General features: G+C 54.2%; 1 protein-coding gene across 1 annotated transcript in view; it reads left to right on the forward strand.

Moving 5' to 3' along the window:
• Positions 1-464: 464 nt before the first annotated feature.
• The window catches only part of NSD2 (nuclear receptor binding SET domain protein 2), a gene marked incomplete at its 5' end in the record, with an annotated part of 49,580 nt that continues 34,526 nt past the window's right edge, over positions 465-15,518 (forward strand). Inside the window, 4 exon segments of the mRNA XM_032492494.1 lie at positions 465-1,061; positions 1,877-2,039; positions 10,109-10,275; positions 10,731-11,216. Coding sequence (XP_032348385.1) covers positions 465-1,061; positions 1,877-2,039; positions 10,109-10,275; positions 10,731-11,216 — 1,413 coding nt within the window.

Below are 15,518 nucleotides of genomic sequence, written 5' to 3' on the forward strand. Positions count from 1 at the left end.
TATCTCAGGGTGTATCCTGGTCCCCCTCAGCTGTGACATGAGGAGCTGTGTTTGGTCTTCAGTGCCTCCCGTTAATCCTTCTCACGGGCCTGGCTTTGTGGTCGCTGCCTCAGGCACTGTCCCTGTGGCAGGTGGCCTGCCACAGGTGATCTGGTCTCCCAGGTGAGGGAGCAGATGGGTGGGCATCCATGGCCCACTGCTGGTCAGGATGGCAGCCTGGCCTGGTGTCCGTCCCTTTCCTTTCACTGCACCGTTTTGTGATTCTTGTCATTTTTGTGATATTTGAGTTGCCTCCTGTGACCTAACTCATTATACAAAACACCATAAATTGCCTCGATAAACCCCACAAAGTGGTGGAGAGCTTTGTTGGCATGCTCATTTCGGGATTTAAATGTAGTATGTTTCTCTTTCTTTTTGTGTTCCTGATACCGCAGTGTTCCAAGAACAGGGAGCATCTGGGCTGAGTGGCGTTTAGCCTCGGAAACAGTTGTCTTTCTGCTGGGAAGGCGGTCAGGGGCGTGAAGATGAAGCAGGCCCCGGAGGTCGTTGGCGGCACAAATGGGAAGACGCAGAGCTGTGAAGTGAGCCGTGAGTGTTCCGTGTTCCTCGGCAAAGGCCCGCTCTCCGCAGGCCTGCAGGAGGGGGTGGTGCCCAAGTTCAACGGCCACGAGGCGCTGCCCTTCATCCCGACTGAGAAGCTGAAAGATCTCACTTCCCGCGTCTTTAACGGAGAGCCCGGTGCTCACGATGCCAGGTTGCGTTTTGAGTCCCCGGAAATGAAGGGACTTGGGACACCGCCTAACACTACCCCTGTCAAAAATGGCTCTCCGGAAATCAAGCTGAAAATCACTAAGACGTACATGAATGGGAAACCTCTCTTTGAATCTTCCATCTGTGGCGACGGTGCTGCTGCTGGGCCCCCATCAGAAGAGAACAGACACGGTCCAGAAAGTAAGGCGCGGAGGAGCAGGAAGAGAAGCATGAAGTACGACTCCTTGCTGGAGCAGGGCCTTGTGGAGGCAGCCCTGGTGTCCCGGATTTCGAGTCCCTCGGATAAAAAGGTATTTGAGACGAGGTCTGCCTGGGGCGGGGTGGTGAGCCTGGGGAGCCACGAGGGGACACTCTGGGTATGGAGCACTCCTGGCGGGAGGCCCGAGGTCACGCTGACCGTGCTTGTGCCCCTGGATAGGAATGGGGCCTGGTGTGCAGGAGGGCCCCTCGTCAGGCCTCCAGCCTCCTGGTTGGCCTGGGCTGTCAGTGGAGGCTGAGGCTCCTAGAGCCTCGAGACTCGGATGGTGGAGCCGAGACTCGCTGCCAGGTCCCGCCACGTCCTCGCCACCCGGGTCCTCTCTCCAGAGGAGCTTCAGCAGACTGGGGCTCAGAAGGGGTGGGAGGGTCAGAGTACGGATTCTTTGGCCGGTGGATGAAGACACCCACCAGGCCAAAGGAAATAGGTTTATGTAGAGATCTTTGCAGTGTTGGGCACCTGCCCTGTGCCTTTTAGCTGAGGGCAGGAGACAGTTTCGATGCAGTGGTATCGAGGCTGCCACCTAAGAGCCAGTGAGGAAAAGCACCCTTTGTCAGAGGTGTGTGCGTGTGCGTGTGCGTGTCGGACCCCAGCCTGAGTGAGCCTCTGTCTTCTGTGGACGGAGGGCTGGTGTAGGGGCGGGCACTGGATGTGTCTTTTTTTAAGGTTATTTTTGTTGTTTGTTTTTTGGGAGGGGTGGGCAAGGGAGCCGGTAATTAGGTTTATTTATTTATTTACTTTTTAACAGGTACTAGGGCTTGAACCCAGGACCTCATGCGCGCTAAGCACACACTCTGCCACTGAGCTGTACCCTTCCCCCTGGATGTGTCTTTTGTTGTTCATTGTCAGGTTCCAGCTAAGAAAGAATCCTGTGCAAACACGGGCAGAGACAAAGACCACCAGCTGAAATACACCGTGGGCGATCTGGTGTGGTCCAAGGTGTCCGGGTACCCATGGTGGCCGTGCATGGTCTCGGCGGACCCCCTCCTGCACAGCTACACCAAGCTGAAAGGTACTGCGTGGGCTGCCCTTCCAGCGCTCTGCTCGGCCTCAGTTGTCTGCGTCTCTAGACTTCTCTTAAGTAGCCTTCCTTAAATAGCCCTGCTTTGGTTCTTTCTTTCCTTTTTTTTTGGTGTTAAAATACACAAACATAAAATTTACCATCTTAACCATTTTGAGTGCACAGTTGAGTGGTGTGAAATGCGTTCCCATTGCTGTGCAGCCATTCCCGCCATCCATCACCAGGTTTCTTTTCGTCCTGGGACTCTGAAATCCTGCCCTGTGAAGTGGGGAGCCCTCAGTCCCCCCACCCAGCCCTGGCAGCTGCTCTGCTTTGCACCCGCTGCCTTTCCCTTAAGACTGGTGATGTTGGACGTCTTTTCATGTGTTTACTGGCCATTCATACATCATGGTAACCAGGTTGTTTGGGGCTTTTGTTGTTAAGTTTATTGTGGTTCATCTCGCAACTTTGCCTAAGGTTGGTGATTCAGATGTGACACGTTGCCCTTTCTTTTTATGTCCAAGTCAGGTATGTACCTTATCTGACTGAGTACTGATGGGGTAGCAGTCTTTGCCTTGTATTGCTCCTCAGGTTTTATGATAAGTTTACTATTATTTAGATAGCCTGTGATTGCTTATGTCAGCATGACTTTCAGAAATAGTATTTTATACTAAGTTTGAGTTATAAAGATGTCCCAGTTTATTTTATTAGGTCTGTGGGATGAAGGAAAAAAACTTGAAATAGTCATCTTTGGTGTCAAGGAAACTTGGGAATGTAAACCAGTACAGGACACAGCTGAATAGTATATTGAGAATGTGATACGTTATTGACACAGATTAGAGCAGACACCAATTTAAATGGTAATTAGACAGGTCATGAAGCACATAAAAGCTCACGTGTGTTTGCAGGAGAAAAACAAGAGGTGGTGTGAGATTCTTGTGGAAAGTTCTTCTAGAGGAAAGTTTGCATTTGGTTTGAGGAAGGTGAGATGGGCTGACCCAGTTGGAGCCGACCCGTCACTGCCCAGGGGACCCGTGCCCCCAGAGCCGTGGTGAGCAGAGCTGTTGGTCGGCCCAGTGCTGCCAGCCGGTCAGCCTCGCTTGGCTCTCGCCGTGAGTGCGTGTTCCCTCTTGATCTCGGGCTAGAGGCCTGAGCTCTTACAGGGGCAGTGCTGCTGGGAGTGAGGTACGGCGGTGCCTCTCCTGTAAACAGACCTGTTGGGCATGGATTCAGGAGGAAGAGGACCTTGCCTGGGTCCTAGGGGCCCCTCCCTGAGTCCTGGCCTGGCCTCCTGCCCCTGGGGGCGTTGGGTTCTGCCCGCAGACCCAGGCATGTGCCTGTGGGCCGGCTTCAGCTCTCACTCCATGGAGGACCCCAGAATCATGGGAGTTCTGTCCCAGGGCCTCAGGGACCCCGGGATGCACCCCAAGGTCTAGACTTGGTTGGAGCATTAGAAATACCCGCTGGGACTGAAGCGGGGCTGCTCTGGTGTGGTTGGCGTGGGCCTCTGCCTGCGCAGCAGGGCTGTGCGAGGGGGGCCCTTGGAACCGGGCGTGGGCCGCACTCAGCCAACACAGGTGGAAGCTAAGTGGGTTTCGGGCTTCTCACCACTTGTTCACGTAGCACATCGCAAGCAACCTCTTGTGACTCTTCTAGTGTCTGGGATTTCTGCTCTGTGCATGTGGACCTCTGAGCATCTCAGACCCCTGTGACTGAAGGAGGCCCTGACATCTCTTTGCTCCAGCTACTGAGATTAGTTACCTAGCTGATTGCATTGTGTGTGTCCCCCTGCTTTGGGGTCAGATGAGTCCTGTGGTCTACGCCAGCTGCTCCGAGTGATGTCCACACGACCACCACTCTTACCCAGCTCTCACTTCCCGTTTCTCCCCGCCAGCCCTCACTCTGGCTAAGTGCCTTCACACTTCGGCTTACGGCCTTGCAGCAGTGGCCTCTGAGTGGAGGCGCGGGCTCTGGGCCAGCTTGTTTGGGGCCAGCTCAGCCGGCTGCTCTGGTCGTGAACTGCTTAATGTTTTTAAACCTCAGTTTCCCTTTGTCCGAAGAATGAAGATACTAACATTACTTTTTTGAAACGACCTTAGCGCGGTGACCAGTGAGAGTCAACCATTGTCATTATCGTCCTTTTTTTTTTTTTTTTTAACTTTTAAAGCCTGAATTTTTATTGTGTCCACCCCTCTGCCCTGGTCACCTGTAAGGCTTTTTCCTGTGAACACTGCTGTTTGAGCAGGTGTTTCCCCTGCAGGAGCCTGGTCTTTGGTGATTTAATTTTAATAATTTTGGATCTATTTTTAGTGCTAACGTAAAGTTACCGGGTGCTCTCCCAGTTTTCATAATGCCAAGTGGTTACACCTGGGGTCTGTCTTTTTAAAAAATATTTTATTTATTGTTTGCTTGTTTTTTCACTTAAGAACTTTTCAAGCCCACTGTTCAAAGTGGACAGTGCGTGGACACCTGTCTAGCCTCAGCTGGGTTGCCAGCCTTAAACCCTTGACCTGCCCCATCGCTGTCTTTCCGCACATGAACACCCCCCACTCTGCCAGCCCGTCTGAACGCAGGCTGCAGACGTCGCAGCGCTTTACCTCTACACGTCAGCGAGAGTCCGCTAAGAACAGGGGCAGCAGCCCGACCACACGTGGGAAGCGTCGCGTCGGCAGCTTGGTCCCTTGTGGGGTCCTGGCTTAGGCGTCCCAGGAGTCTTCAGTGTGTCCTCAGGCCTGCTCGCTCCTCCCTGCAGGACCGAGTCGGGGCTGCATCGCGTTTGGCTGTCACGCCTTTTCCAGCCTCTGCGGCCCAGAGCGGCGCTCCCACCCCAGCCCCGCTCTTTGTGGCCACACTGGCCTTCTGAGCAGACTTGAGGCCACCCGGCCTGGCAGGTGCCTTGTGGGAAGGGCTCAGACTTGGCCCCTCACGGAAGCCCTTGCAGGAAGAAGGGGTGCGGCTCCACAGCGTGCTTCGCTAGGAATGGTGTCAGGGCGCCAGCTAGGGCGCCCGTGTGATCACAGTAAGATCAACTGCAGAAGACTGATAATGTGCATCTGAAAAGCAATTCGAAAGGAAGAGAGCCAGGGTAAGCACCTTCCAGGCGAAGGAGGTTCAGATGACCTTTGAAAAGAAAAGGGGTCCGAGGAGCCTATGAGAACAGGGCGGTGGCAGAGGACATGTGGGCCGCCGCACCCCAGGAGGTGGGGGCAGCAGGGCTCTCCGGCCCCTTTTGTCCTCCATGAGCCATCTGTGGCCGCGCTGGGAGACAGGCTCCCTGACTGCCCTGCTGCGGTTGTGGCTCTTCGTGACGACCTGCTGGCTTATCAGGTGGCCATTGTTTGCTTTATCATGTTCTGTGTTGAAGGAGCATTTCTCTTGGAAGGTGAGCTCCCCCTAGAAAGTAGCTCATGCATCACAGTTCTCACTCCTTTTAATGCTCAGATTGTCCCAGGTTTGGCCGGGGCAGCCCATGAAGCCCCTTTCACCTGCGTCCTTTCTGTGCGTCTCCATCCCTCTTTGAGCAGTTCCTTACGTGGGACCCAGCTGAAGACGTTCTGGGCTTCTGTGGCACTTTCTTTGTCTCAGTCCTGGAATTGGCCATTTCTCAGAGGACACCTGGATCCTCTGAGTGGAGAATGGCATGTAGAAGCCCAGGTCTGGGCTCCGGTTGCGTCCACGGCCATGGGAGACGGAGCAGTCACAGGGGTGTGTGAGGCAGGTCTCCGGCAGCGCTGAGCCCGGCTCCCGGGGTGCTCTCAGCCCAGGTCTGATTGCCCAGCCCGTGGTGTGCCGCGCCTCTGGGGAGTGGGAGTGAGGCTGGCCGTGCTGGGGAAGAATGGGGACCTGAGGACAGTTTGCCCCTGGCATGGAGCTGGCTCGTTGTGGGCTCCCTTAAAGCGGGGACTTTTTTCCTCCTCACCCCAACCCAGATTTTCTCCCTCTTCCTTCCTTCCTTCCTTCCTTCCTTCCTTCCTTCCTTCCTTCCTTCCTTCCTTCCTTCCTTCCTTCCTCAGTTCCTCCCTCCCTCCCTTCTTTCCTTCCTCTCTCTCTCTCTCTCTTGCGGTGTATGGCTACTTATTATTTTTCATACTTGGGATTGTAGACAAGCTTGAATCTGGATCAGTAAAAGCGCACTTAAATTTAAAAATTGAAGTATAATCTACATGCAGAAGGGAGCACAGCCCAGCCGCTGCGGCTCAGGCAGGGCCCTTTGGAGAGGGCAGCTCTCCTAGTGGCGTTTTTTGCGACCAGTGGCGGCAGAACTCGCCCCGGCTGCTGTCCACCAGGCGTTGAGGTGGGTGCGCCAGCGGCTTGGAGGCCTGACCCTGTAGCTGGGAACAGAAGGTCAGTGTGTGTTTCGGATGTTAGGCTGTGAAGAAAACTGGGTTCTCTCACAGCTGGGAACGTCCCTGTCTCCCTGGCGCCCTGGGTCCTCCCAGTCTTCTCCGTAGATACTGGCGTCTGGAAGCAGATCATTTTGTGTTGTGGAGATTTCTGTTTTCACCTTTTCTGTGTTGTGGAAGGGAACCTTTATTGCTTTATTTTTAAATTCCAGAATTTTCTAAAAATATTAGAGGTGATCTGGCTTTCTCATGTTCTGGGTTGTTTGATCATGTAATCTGATTGTTCTTCTTCTCTGCTTGTTACATCAGCTACGAAGAGAGATGTGTTAGCATCTCCCCTGTGATCATGGACGCGCCTTTCCCCCTGCTTGACGTTCTGTCAGTTTCTGCTTTGCCTGCCTGGGGGCTCTGCTGACCCCCCCGGGACTGAACCAGGAGACTCGGGCGTGGCGGTGCTTGTTCTCTGTTCTGGGGAGCTCTGGGACTTACCTTCTTGTGGTTTCGTCCCTGTGCTCTACTCTATCTAGTCTTGCTTCTGTAGACCCCTGGCCTCGGCCAGGTCCTCGCGGCTTCTATTCCTTCCTGGAGCTTCAGCTCTGAGGTAGCCTTGTCTCTCTGTGGGTCCCATTCTGCATGTGTGAATGGCTGTTGTCAACTGAAAAGCCCCACAGAATCTGGAGAGAGACTCTGGCCCAGTCTGGCCCAGAGGGTCAGAGCCACCTTGAGTCCAGTGGGCCACGATGGGGGGGAAGGGAACATAGCACAAAGTTAGGGCCCCGGGCTGCTGGTGGAGGCCAGGTTCTCCTAGAAAGGAGCGTGGTGGGGCACCAGTGATGAGGGTTTCCTGCCAACCATGATTGATGGACATCAGAAATCAGCACAGGAAGGAAGAATTACTAATAAATGGTGCTGGGACAGTTGGTTACTTATGGTGGGGAAATAAAATGAGTAATTCACCTCTCAACTTGGGCCAAGATAAAATTCATATGGATTAGAAAAAGCCTTAAAAATGTGAGAAAATTGGGTTTTATATGTATATTTTTTGTTTTGAAAATGGGGTTATATTGTTACCAAATTTCTGGGCAGGAAAGAACTTCAAAAATGTTAAATTAATTTTATAAAGTTGGGTTCAGACTGTCATATTCTCTTCTGCTGTTTTCCAGCTGACATGTGAGGAGCATTTTTCTGTGTTATTACCTGTTTATTTTAAAAAGTGATGTGAGTTTGTATTACTTTATCATACGTACTGTGACAGATTCTCTTCGTTACCCAAACGTTATGACATATCTGCATTCACTTTTACGAAGACGGGAAGTTCTCTCAGGGTGTGAAAGTAGTGAAAGAAGGCACAAATCTCTGGACGTGGTTTTGAATCTTAGCTGTTTTCGAATCAAAGAAGTGAACACACTCACAAACAAATCGAGTTGCATGAGAGGTTACCAGTAAGGAAGAGGCCCCTCCTCCCCCTGGAGGTAATTATTTTTGACTCTTTCAACGTTTTCTCCAGCTTTCACTAGTATTTTCTGATTTATGCTTTAGATGCTTTCTGTTGACTTTCTGTTATGGAAAATGAAGACTGAGCTCTCCGATCAGTTCCTGTTTCCTTCCCTCCCGTCTGACCCGTGTGACTAACTCATTGCCTTTGCTGCATCAGACGCGTGTTCACGTAGTTCTGACTGTGGACGTCGCTCCGTGAGAGCTAAGCTGTGCTCTGTGCCTGTGTTTTCTTTCCTGTTCACCCTTTCATTTCACCTCCAGTTAATTATTGCCTTTCTTCTGAAACTGTGCACCTTGCTATTCATACAGCTTGAAGTTTTTTCAAGACTTTATTTCTCTGTCCTTTGAACTCATCCTATTATATAGTTTGTTTCTCCTGTTGGGCAAGAAAAGGAAAACCTGTGCTTGATTCCCGTTTCCCTTCTCTGCTTCTTGGGTCTCCCTGTCCACCCCTTCTTCCTGGCTGCCTAGACCTTCTCTCGGCATAGGAGGCCCTCCCCGCTCCTCCTACTTGTCCTAATCTGTGCTGCCGGCGCGCTCGACCTTCTGCGTGGCAGCGGCCGCAGCCTTTCTTTAAGGTGCTCTCCGAGTTATGTGACGTTTTCTGTGGGTGCGCAGTGCTCTCTTCCTGCATCAGACTTCCTTTTTTGCTAGAGTGCATTTTTGTCACCCTAAGAAGGCGTGTGGGAGACAGACTTGAGTCCCTGGATTTGGAGGACGCTGCTTCTCTGTGCTCACATTTGATAAATGGTTTGGCTGGGTATCAAATTTTATGTTGAAAATCACCCTTCTCAGAATTTTGAAGATATGAATCCATTTCCTTCCAGCAGCCAGAGTTACTCCTGGAGCACCCTGCATTCTGTTTCTCGTTTCATCGACGTGGAAGCTGTCCCCTTCCCCTCCGCCAGCAGCTGGAATATCACCAGTGTGCCCTGATGGGGGAGTGGGATGAGGCGCTGGGGGGCTCAGTTCTGAGGCGTGTCCTCGTGGGAATTCTCTGATGAGCGTCTCTGCTTCTCCCTCGAGGAGGCTACTTACCTGGGAATTGTACATTCTGGACGGACCCTGTGGCCCTTGTGGAAGTGGATGTTGTTCCTTGTAATCTTTTTCTTCTTTCTGGAAGATTTCTTAACTTTTCATCCTTGCTTTCTTACTGAGTTTTATTTTCATGGTGTATTTTAAACTTTCTGACAGCCCTGCTTTTTCTTTGTTCTCTCTTCCTAGCAGACTAGAGCGCCGTCTGTGGGGTGCCATTCCTTCCGGCATCGTGTCTGTGGCCCTGCAGAGACGCGACTCTGTATTTTGGAATTGCTGCGTAGACGCCTTTCTGGGCCTTGCGGGTCCTGGGCGCCGGGTCCTCAGAGCTGCCTGCAGCCCGTGTTGGGGGGCTGTTAGCTTCTTTCAGAGGGTCTGGTTGGCCGTTGGCTGCTTACCTGGGAGTGTCTCCTCAAGACTCAGTGGACAGGTCTCTCCTCCGGGCGCCTTGCTTCTCTAGGAAGTGTCTTGACTCCTCATGGCCGGTGCTCTGGGTGAGGGAGCAGGGACTGGCAGTTCCCCACTGGGGCTCCTCTTCTCTCCCCTAGCTCTGGCCTGTGACCAGCTGTCTTTAACCTCACTCCATACCGGCCGAGTCTGGCTCCCCCTTCTGTGGGTTTTGGGACCAAGCAGACACTTTCCTCACTCAGATTCCCCCCCCAACCCTTGTCGGATGCGGCAGAGTGACAGCAGTGGACATCTGGGGGTTACTCTGTGGCCTCATGGCTGCCCTTGGAGGCCATCGGTGCTCTTCCCCCTCTTCTGGGCACTGTGAGTGAGTGGCTGGCTCAGGCTGCCCAGCTGGTGGTGGGGGGCTGGGATTTGAAGCCAGACTGGCGACAGCAGCCTGCCCCTCGCTGCTGGGCCCCTCTGTCCAGTGGACCTCCTGCCGACGCCCTCTTGTCTTACTTGTTGGGCGCCTTCTCCAGTGGACCTTGGAAGGGGGGAGACGAGGGCTGCATCTGGCCAGCTTCCTCTCCCGGTCAGTTTTGAACCTTATCTAAGTCTTATGAGCGTGTGTCCCTTTCTGGCGTGGAGCGTGGTGGGGAGAAAGTGCAGGCTGTGTTCCGAGGCTAACAGATTCTGCCGCACCAAGTAAAACAGCCTGAGAGCACTCCCCACTTTGTGCTGTGATGATGAGTACAGTTGCCTAATCTCGCCCTAGGTTCTGACTTTCAAGTTCTAATGTTTTATTTTGAAAACTAGGTCAGAGAAAGAGTGCGCGCCAATATCACGTCCAGTTCTTCGGGGACGCCCCGGAAAGGGCGTGGGTGTTTGAGAAGAGCCTTGTCGCTTTTGAAGGGGAAGGACAGTTCGAAAAATTACGCCAGGAAAGTGCCAAGCAGGCACCCACGAAAGCTGAGAAAATCAAGGTGATAGATGTTCCTTAAGTACGATTTTAGAGGCGCGCTTTTACTGTTGCTCATCACGTGTCTTGTCTGAAGCGCTGTGACGCGTCTCCCGCCTGCCGCTGCCTCTCTGCCGAGGGCGCCGTGCCGCGCAGCAGGACGGGCTTCTGTGGAGACGCAGCTTATCCTTTTTATCCTTTGATAACTTGCAGAGATAATTTGTTTTATAATTTTGTTTTCCCTTGTACATATACAAATGTGTATAATGTATATGTGTCTTAGTTAAATGTGATTGGAATTGATTTTTAAAGAAACAGGAGGGTTATATTGGGCTGGACTTCATCTAAAGCCTTCAAGTTAACTCTTTTTTATAGTTTTTGATTTCTGAACGTATCTGAAATTCTGAAAGGATCCTTCTTTAACATGGGTTAACGTTTATGTTTGTCATGAAACTTAGAATGTCTTATGTCTCTTTCCAGCTGCTGAAGCCCATCCCAGGGAAGCTGAGGGCCCAGTGGGAGAGGGGCCTTGCGCAGGCGGGAGCGGCCGCGGGCATGCCTGCCGAGGAGCGCAAGGCCAAGTTCACCTTCCTCTACGCGGGGGGCCAGCTGCGCCTCAACCCCCACGTGGCGAGGGAGGCGGGCCTTGCCACGGAGTGTGTGGGGCCAGCGCTGGAGGCCTCGGGAGTCGTGGACGACAACGACACTGCTGCCCCCGCGTCCACAGGGGACCAGGGTGTTCCCGTCAAGCGGAGGCGGGGGCCCCGACTGTGTGGCCCTGCCGAGGGCCGGGCTAGCGACCCTGGGGCCGTGAGGAGCAGCCCGCAGAAGGCGGCGGAGGCCGGCCCCAGGAGAGGGCTGGGCTCGCCACCGGGGAGGAAGAAGGCAGCGGCCTCCACGCCCAGGGGCCGGAAGGGCGACGCGGCCTCGCAGTTCCTGGTCTTCTGCCAGAAGCACAGGGACGAGGTTGGTGTTGCGAGGGCTTGAGGGGTGGTGTTTTCACGGGTGGGGCTTCTGTGCTTGAGGAGTGTCAGTGCAGGGCCTCCTGTTTCCCGGCGGTGCCCGCACAGCTCACAGTGGGGAGCCTCGTAGACTGGAGGTGTGATCAGCGTTGGGGAGCAGCCCCTTAAACCCTTGGGGGCAAAGCTGCTTGCCTGTACCCTCTGGGTGACCGAAGTGTTCCTCCCAGCGCCGGGAAGAGGGTGGGGTGCAGGTCGGCGGGGTGGGCGTCGGCGGGCCGCTCTTTGCTTGAGGCTCGGCCTGGTCCTGAACACCGGGCCCGGGTAGCGCCTTCTCCAGGGGGCGGTTCTGAAGCGGCCCGTAGACGGTACCCTCATTTACAAACCTAACGTGGCCACCAGCACTGAGTATGTTGAGCATTTATTTCTAAGATGTTTGAAGGACAATAATAAGAAAATTACTCAAATGACTAAAGCATTTGAATAATATTCTTAATCGTTTTCGTAGAATAAATGATCTCTTCAGACTCAAAGGCTTGATTCCGGTGTAAGAGCTGAAGGGGTCAGGGCCCCGTTTTCGGTCTTGTTCGCTGTCACTTGGAGCGAGTGGGCTGGGGGACTTTTCTCAGGAGTGCAAGACGTGTGACGTCAGAAGATCTGACACTGCGATTCGCTGTCGCAGGTTAAGTGATCATCTCAGTAGGCAGGGAGAAGGCATTTGATAAAAGTCATTGCGTTTTGGTACAAAGTGAGCAAGCTAGGATTAGAAGGGAGCTTCCTTAAGTCTGCCGAAGGATGTCTGTTGGAAACTTGAAGCAGCATCACACTTACTCATGCAGCGTAGAGGCTTCCTTTCTAGACTTGTGAGCAAGGCGGGTTGCCCTGTGTCACCACGCACACGTGTGGTAGGGAAGCGCCCGCAGCGCCGTGCGAGGAGGGAACCGCAGAGGCCTGGCTGCAGCAGGGCAGGAGGCCCACGTGGGAACTGGAGGGTCCACACGAGATCCCCCCGGTTAGGAGAAGTCCGCAGCGCTGGTGGAGAGCAGCAGTGACGTGGAGGGCGGGCGGTGTTACCAAGGCCCTGCCTGTCACAGCAGCGAAGCACGAGGCGCTGAGGAACAGGTGCAGCCGCAGAGAAGAATGGCTGCTCTGGCTGTCGCCCCGTGCAGACGGGTGCGTTCATGTGATAGGAAGGCCCGGTGGTCTGAGGTCCCCCTGCATTAAACTGCGAATCCAGTATCATCTTAATAAAATCCTAGTAAAACTCCACCAGGAGTTTTGGCCCTGGGCCCCAGTGGTGACTTCAGAACTCAGCCGCTGAGGGAGAAGAGTGTTGTCACTTTGGGGGAGGGGAGGGTTCCTTGAGCTAAGCTGGTCACAGAACATGTGGGGACTGTGTTAACACGAAAGGACGAGCTGTGTGCTCAGCTCAGACAGAGCTGAAGGGAAGCGGGGGAAGTCTGTGAACATGACGGCCCAGAGGAGCCTGGTGGCCAGTGAGTCCACAGAGAGAGGCTGCTGAGCCAGCCCAGGAGAGCCCAGGAGTCGCCGTCCTGGCGAGGCGAGCAGCCAGCCCCAGTGCCTTTGGGGTCGGGGGTGAGCGACAGTGGGCGTCCTGCCTGGGCAGGCGGGGGGTCATCCCGTACACTTTGCTTCAAGAGAAAAATGCAATATCCAATGAGACTGAAGGCGCACGTTGTTATAACTTCACTCCTAGGTGTTCACCCTAGAGAAATTTCAGCCCTGCACCCAAAAAGACAACACAGTGTTCAACACCAAGAAGTTAGAGGAGTGACAGGCTTGTATGTTCCCACGGAGTGACTAGACGGCAGTCAGGGTGGACTCACTGCATGTTCAGGAGGCGAGCAAGTTGCTGAAGGACGTGCAGGTCCTATTGCTTAAAGTTTGAAAAGTGCAACATACCTACTATTGGCTTTACCTACCTGTCTACCTGTCCATCCAGAAAGGGTCCCTGTGTAGCTCCAGGTATGTACCTCCGCCCAGGAACTGAACTGTCCGGGGTACCGAGCAGGGCGCGGCCACCCTGTTGGGCCTGCTGTGCACAAGGGCACGAGGGGTCAGCTCGGCGCGTGCACTACGTGTGTCTGAGCAGGACGGCGGTCACGTGTGGGGAGGAGCACCTGCGCTCAGACTTCGGAAGTGGGGCAAGGCTGTGACAGCAGAGAACCACAGCCAGCCGCACTCAGCCTCATCCTCGTCTGTCTCCGTGGCCTTCCACTTGTTTGAAACTATGAAGGAGAGTGGGTACCTGAGAAGTCACACCTTTTTCCAGGGCCACCCTTTTTGCTTTTGGGGACCCAAATTGCTCCCCATCAGTCCTTCTAGCACTAAGAAATGTGCCCAGAGCAGACAGAAGCGTATCGCCCCCAAGGTCGCCAACACTGTGGGCCAAGGGCGCCCTGGTGGGGGCCGTGCACCCAGAGCCCCCGGCTCGCAGCATGGCCTCTCTCTGGCTCCGAGTCCCTGCCAGATCCCGTCCTGCACAGTTCTGCTGTGGGCGTTAGGCTGCATGCAAACTGGCTGGAAGGCCACGATGAGCCCAGTTCCACGTTAGAGACCAGCGCCCCTGCCCGCCCCAGTCTCTGTTGGGTGAGGCCCTCGAGCCCCTCGCTCTCATCTGGTTTGGTGCTGGTTGCGTTTGGTAGTTATGTGTTGTCCGAGAGTGTTGGCACCAGGACGCCTTCTGACCGTCACGGCCAGTGGGCTCCTGCTCCCAGTTCCTCCCTGAAGGATGAGCTCGGTCTTTCTAGATGGTTTCCTTTTGGGCTGGTGCACGCAGGAATGGTTTTTGTTTGGGTGTTAACTGGTGAATCAGTGGCTAGCCCTTGAGGGACGGAGTGGACGGAGCCTCCTTTTCTGGGGACACTCCATGGATAGAAGACCGGGACTCTCAAGGGCATTTGGTTTCCACTTGCTGACTTTTTTTTGAGGTCAGTTTCCAGCTTTTGTCTTGCAAGTGAAGAAGAGTATTGTGCTTCGTGAAATGGTTGAGTTCTTCACTAATGTTCTTTGCTTGTTGGTCTTTGTCCAGCAGACTTACCTTAGACAGGCAGCTCACAGCTGTATTTTGTGATGCTCCTGGAAAACCACGAGAGGGGTGGGGGGCACACTGGGAGCCAGAGTCTGCCGGGGGTGGGGATGGTGGCAGTCCTGGTTTGTGTGCGAGGAAGTGAGAGCAGCTGGGGGTGGTCCACTCGGAGAGTTTACTGAAAGCACCAGTGTTCGTAGCAGTTTTATTGGATGTTTTTCGCTTCAGTTTCCAAATTTTAAAGAATCTTTCCCACCTTCTGTGATCCTGACGTTTGTGGCTCCATGAGAGTTGAACCAGTGTTTCACGACTCGCGTTTGCACTAGGTGTCTGCTGTTGCCTGACAAGTCACTGCACAGCTTAGTGGCTTAAAGCAACAGCTGCATTGACCGCCTCAGTGCCTGTGGGTCAGGAACGCTGGAGCAGCTTCATTGGGTGGTTCTGCCTCAGGGCCTCACGAGGTCGCAGTTAAGGTGTCCCCTGGGGCTGCAACGTCTGAAGCTTGACTGGAGGGTCTTCCTCCAGGGGGCCTCTCCACGGGCTGCCCGGCCGTCCTCACGGCATGGAGGCCCGCGTCCCCCGAAGCAAGTGGTCTGCGAGAGGGCAGGGCGAGGCCTTTTACACCCTCGACTTGGAAGACCTGGACTGTCCAGAGGCTGCACCAGCCAGCGCTGTTCAGGAGGGAGGCGCGAGGACCAGGCGGCCGGGCTCCGTGGAGGCCGCCTGAGGGCGCTCTTCCCGAAAGCTCGCTGTGGGGGGTGCCAAGCGATCTCTGAGGAGCACACGGAGTCTTAGATTGTGCTGGTGACGTTTTAGCCAGCTGTGTGGGCTTGTGGGTATTTGATTCTCCATATTTTTGTCTGAAGTGGTTGATGAAAATAGAGAGGTAGCCACTGTTGAGTGCTTACCACACGTGAGAGACGTTGCCAGTATGTTATCGTGGAAAATCGCGTTCAGTTCTCACAGTAGCCTTTTAGGCTGGCGTATCCCTGTCTCCCAGCTGGCTGCACCGAGCTTGAGGCTGACAGCCACAGAGGCGGCACAGGCAGGAGGTAGTGCTGGGCCCTGCCCCTTGGCCGGCGCCCTCACGCTGCGTGGCGGCGTTATGAGACCTGCAGACTTGAGCGAATGGTCGTTGCTTTATTAACCTGGGATGGTGATGAAGCCACTTCCTCTGCCCCACGTGGGGGGCACGGTGTGGGTGAGGGGCGGAATCAGCTGCTGTTACAGATCTATCTCCTGTCCCACGGCAGAGCCCTC

Source organism: Camelus ferus, chromosome 2, assembly GCF_009834535.1.
Source record: "Camelus ferus isolate YT-003-E chromosome 2, BCGSAC_Cfer_1.0, whole genome shotgun sequence".
Taxonomy (NCBI): Eukaryota; Metazoa; Chordata; class Mammalia; order Artiodactyla; family Camelidae; genus Camelus; species Camelus ferus.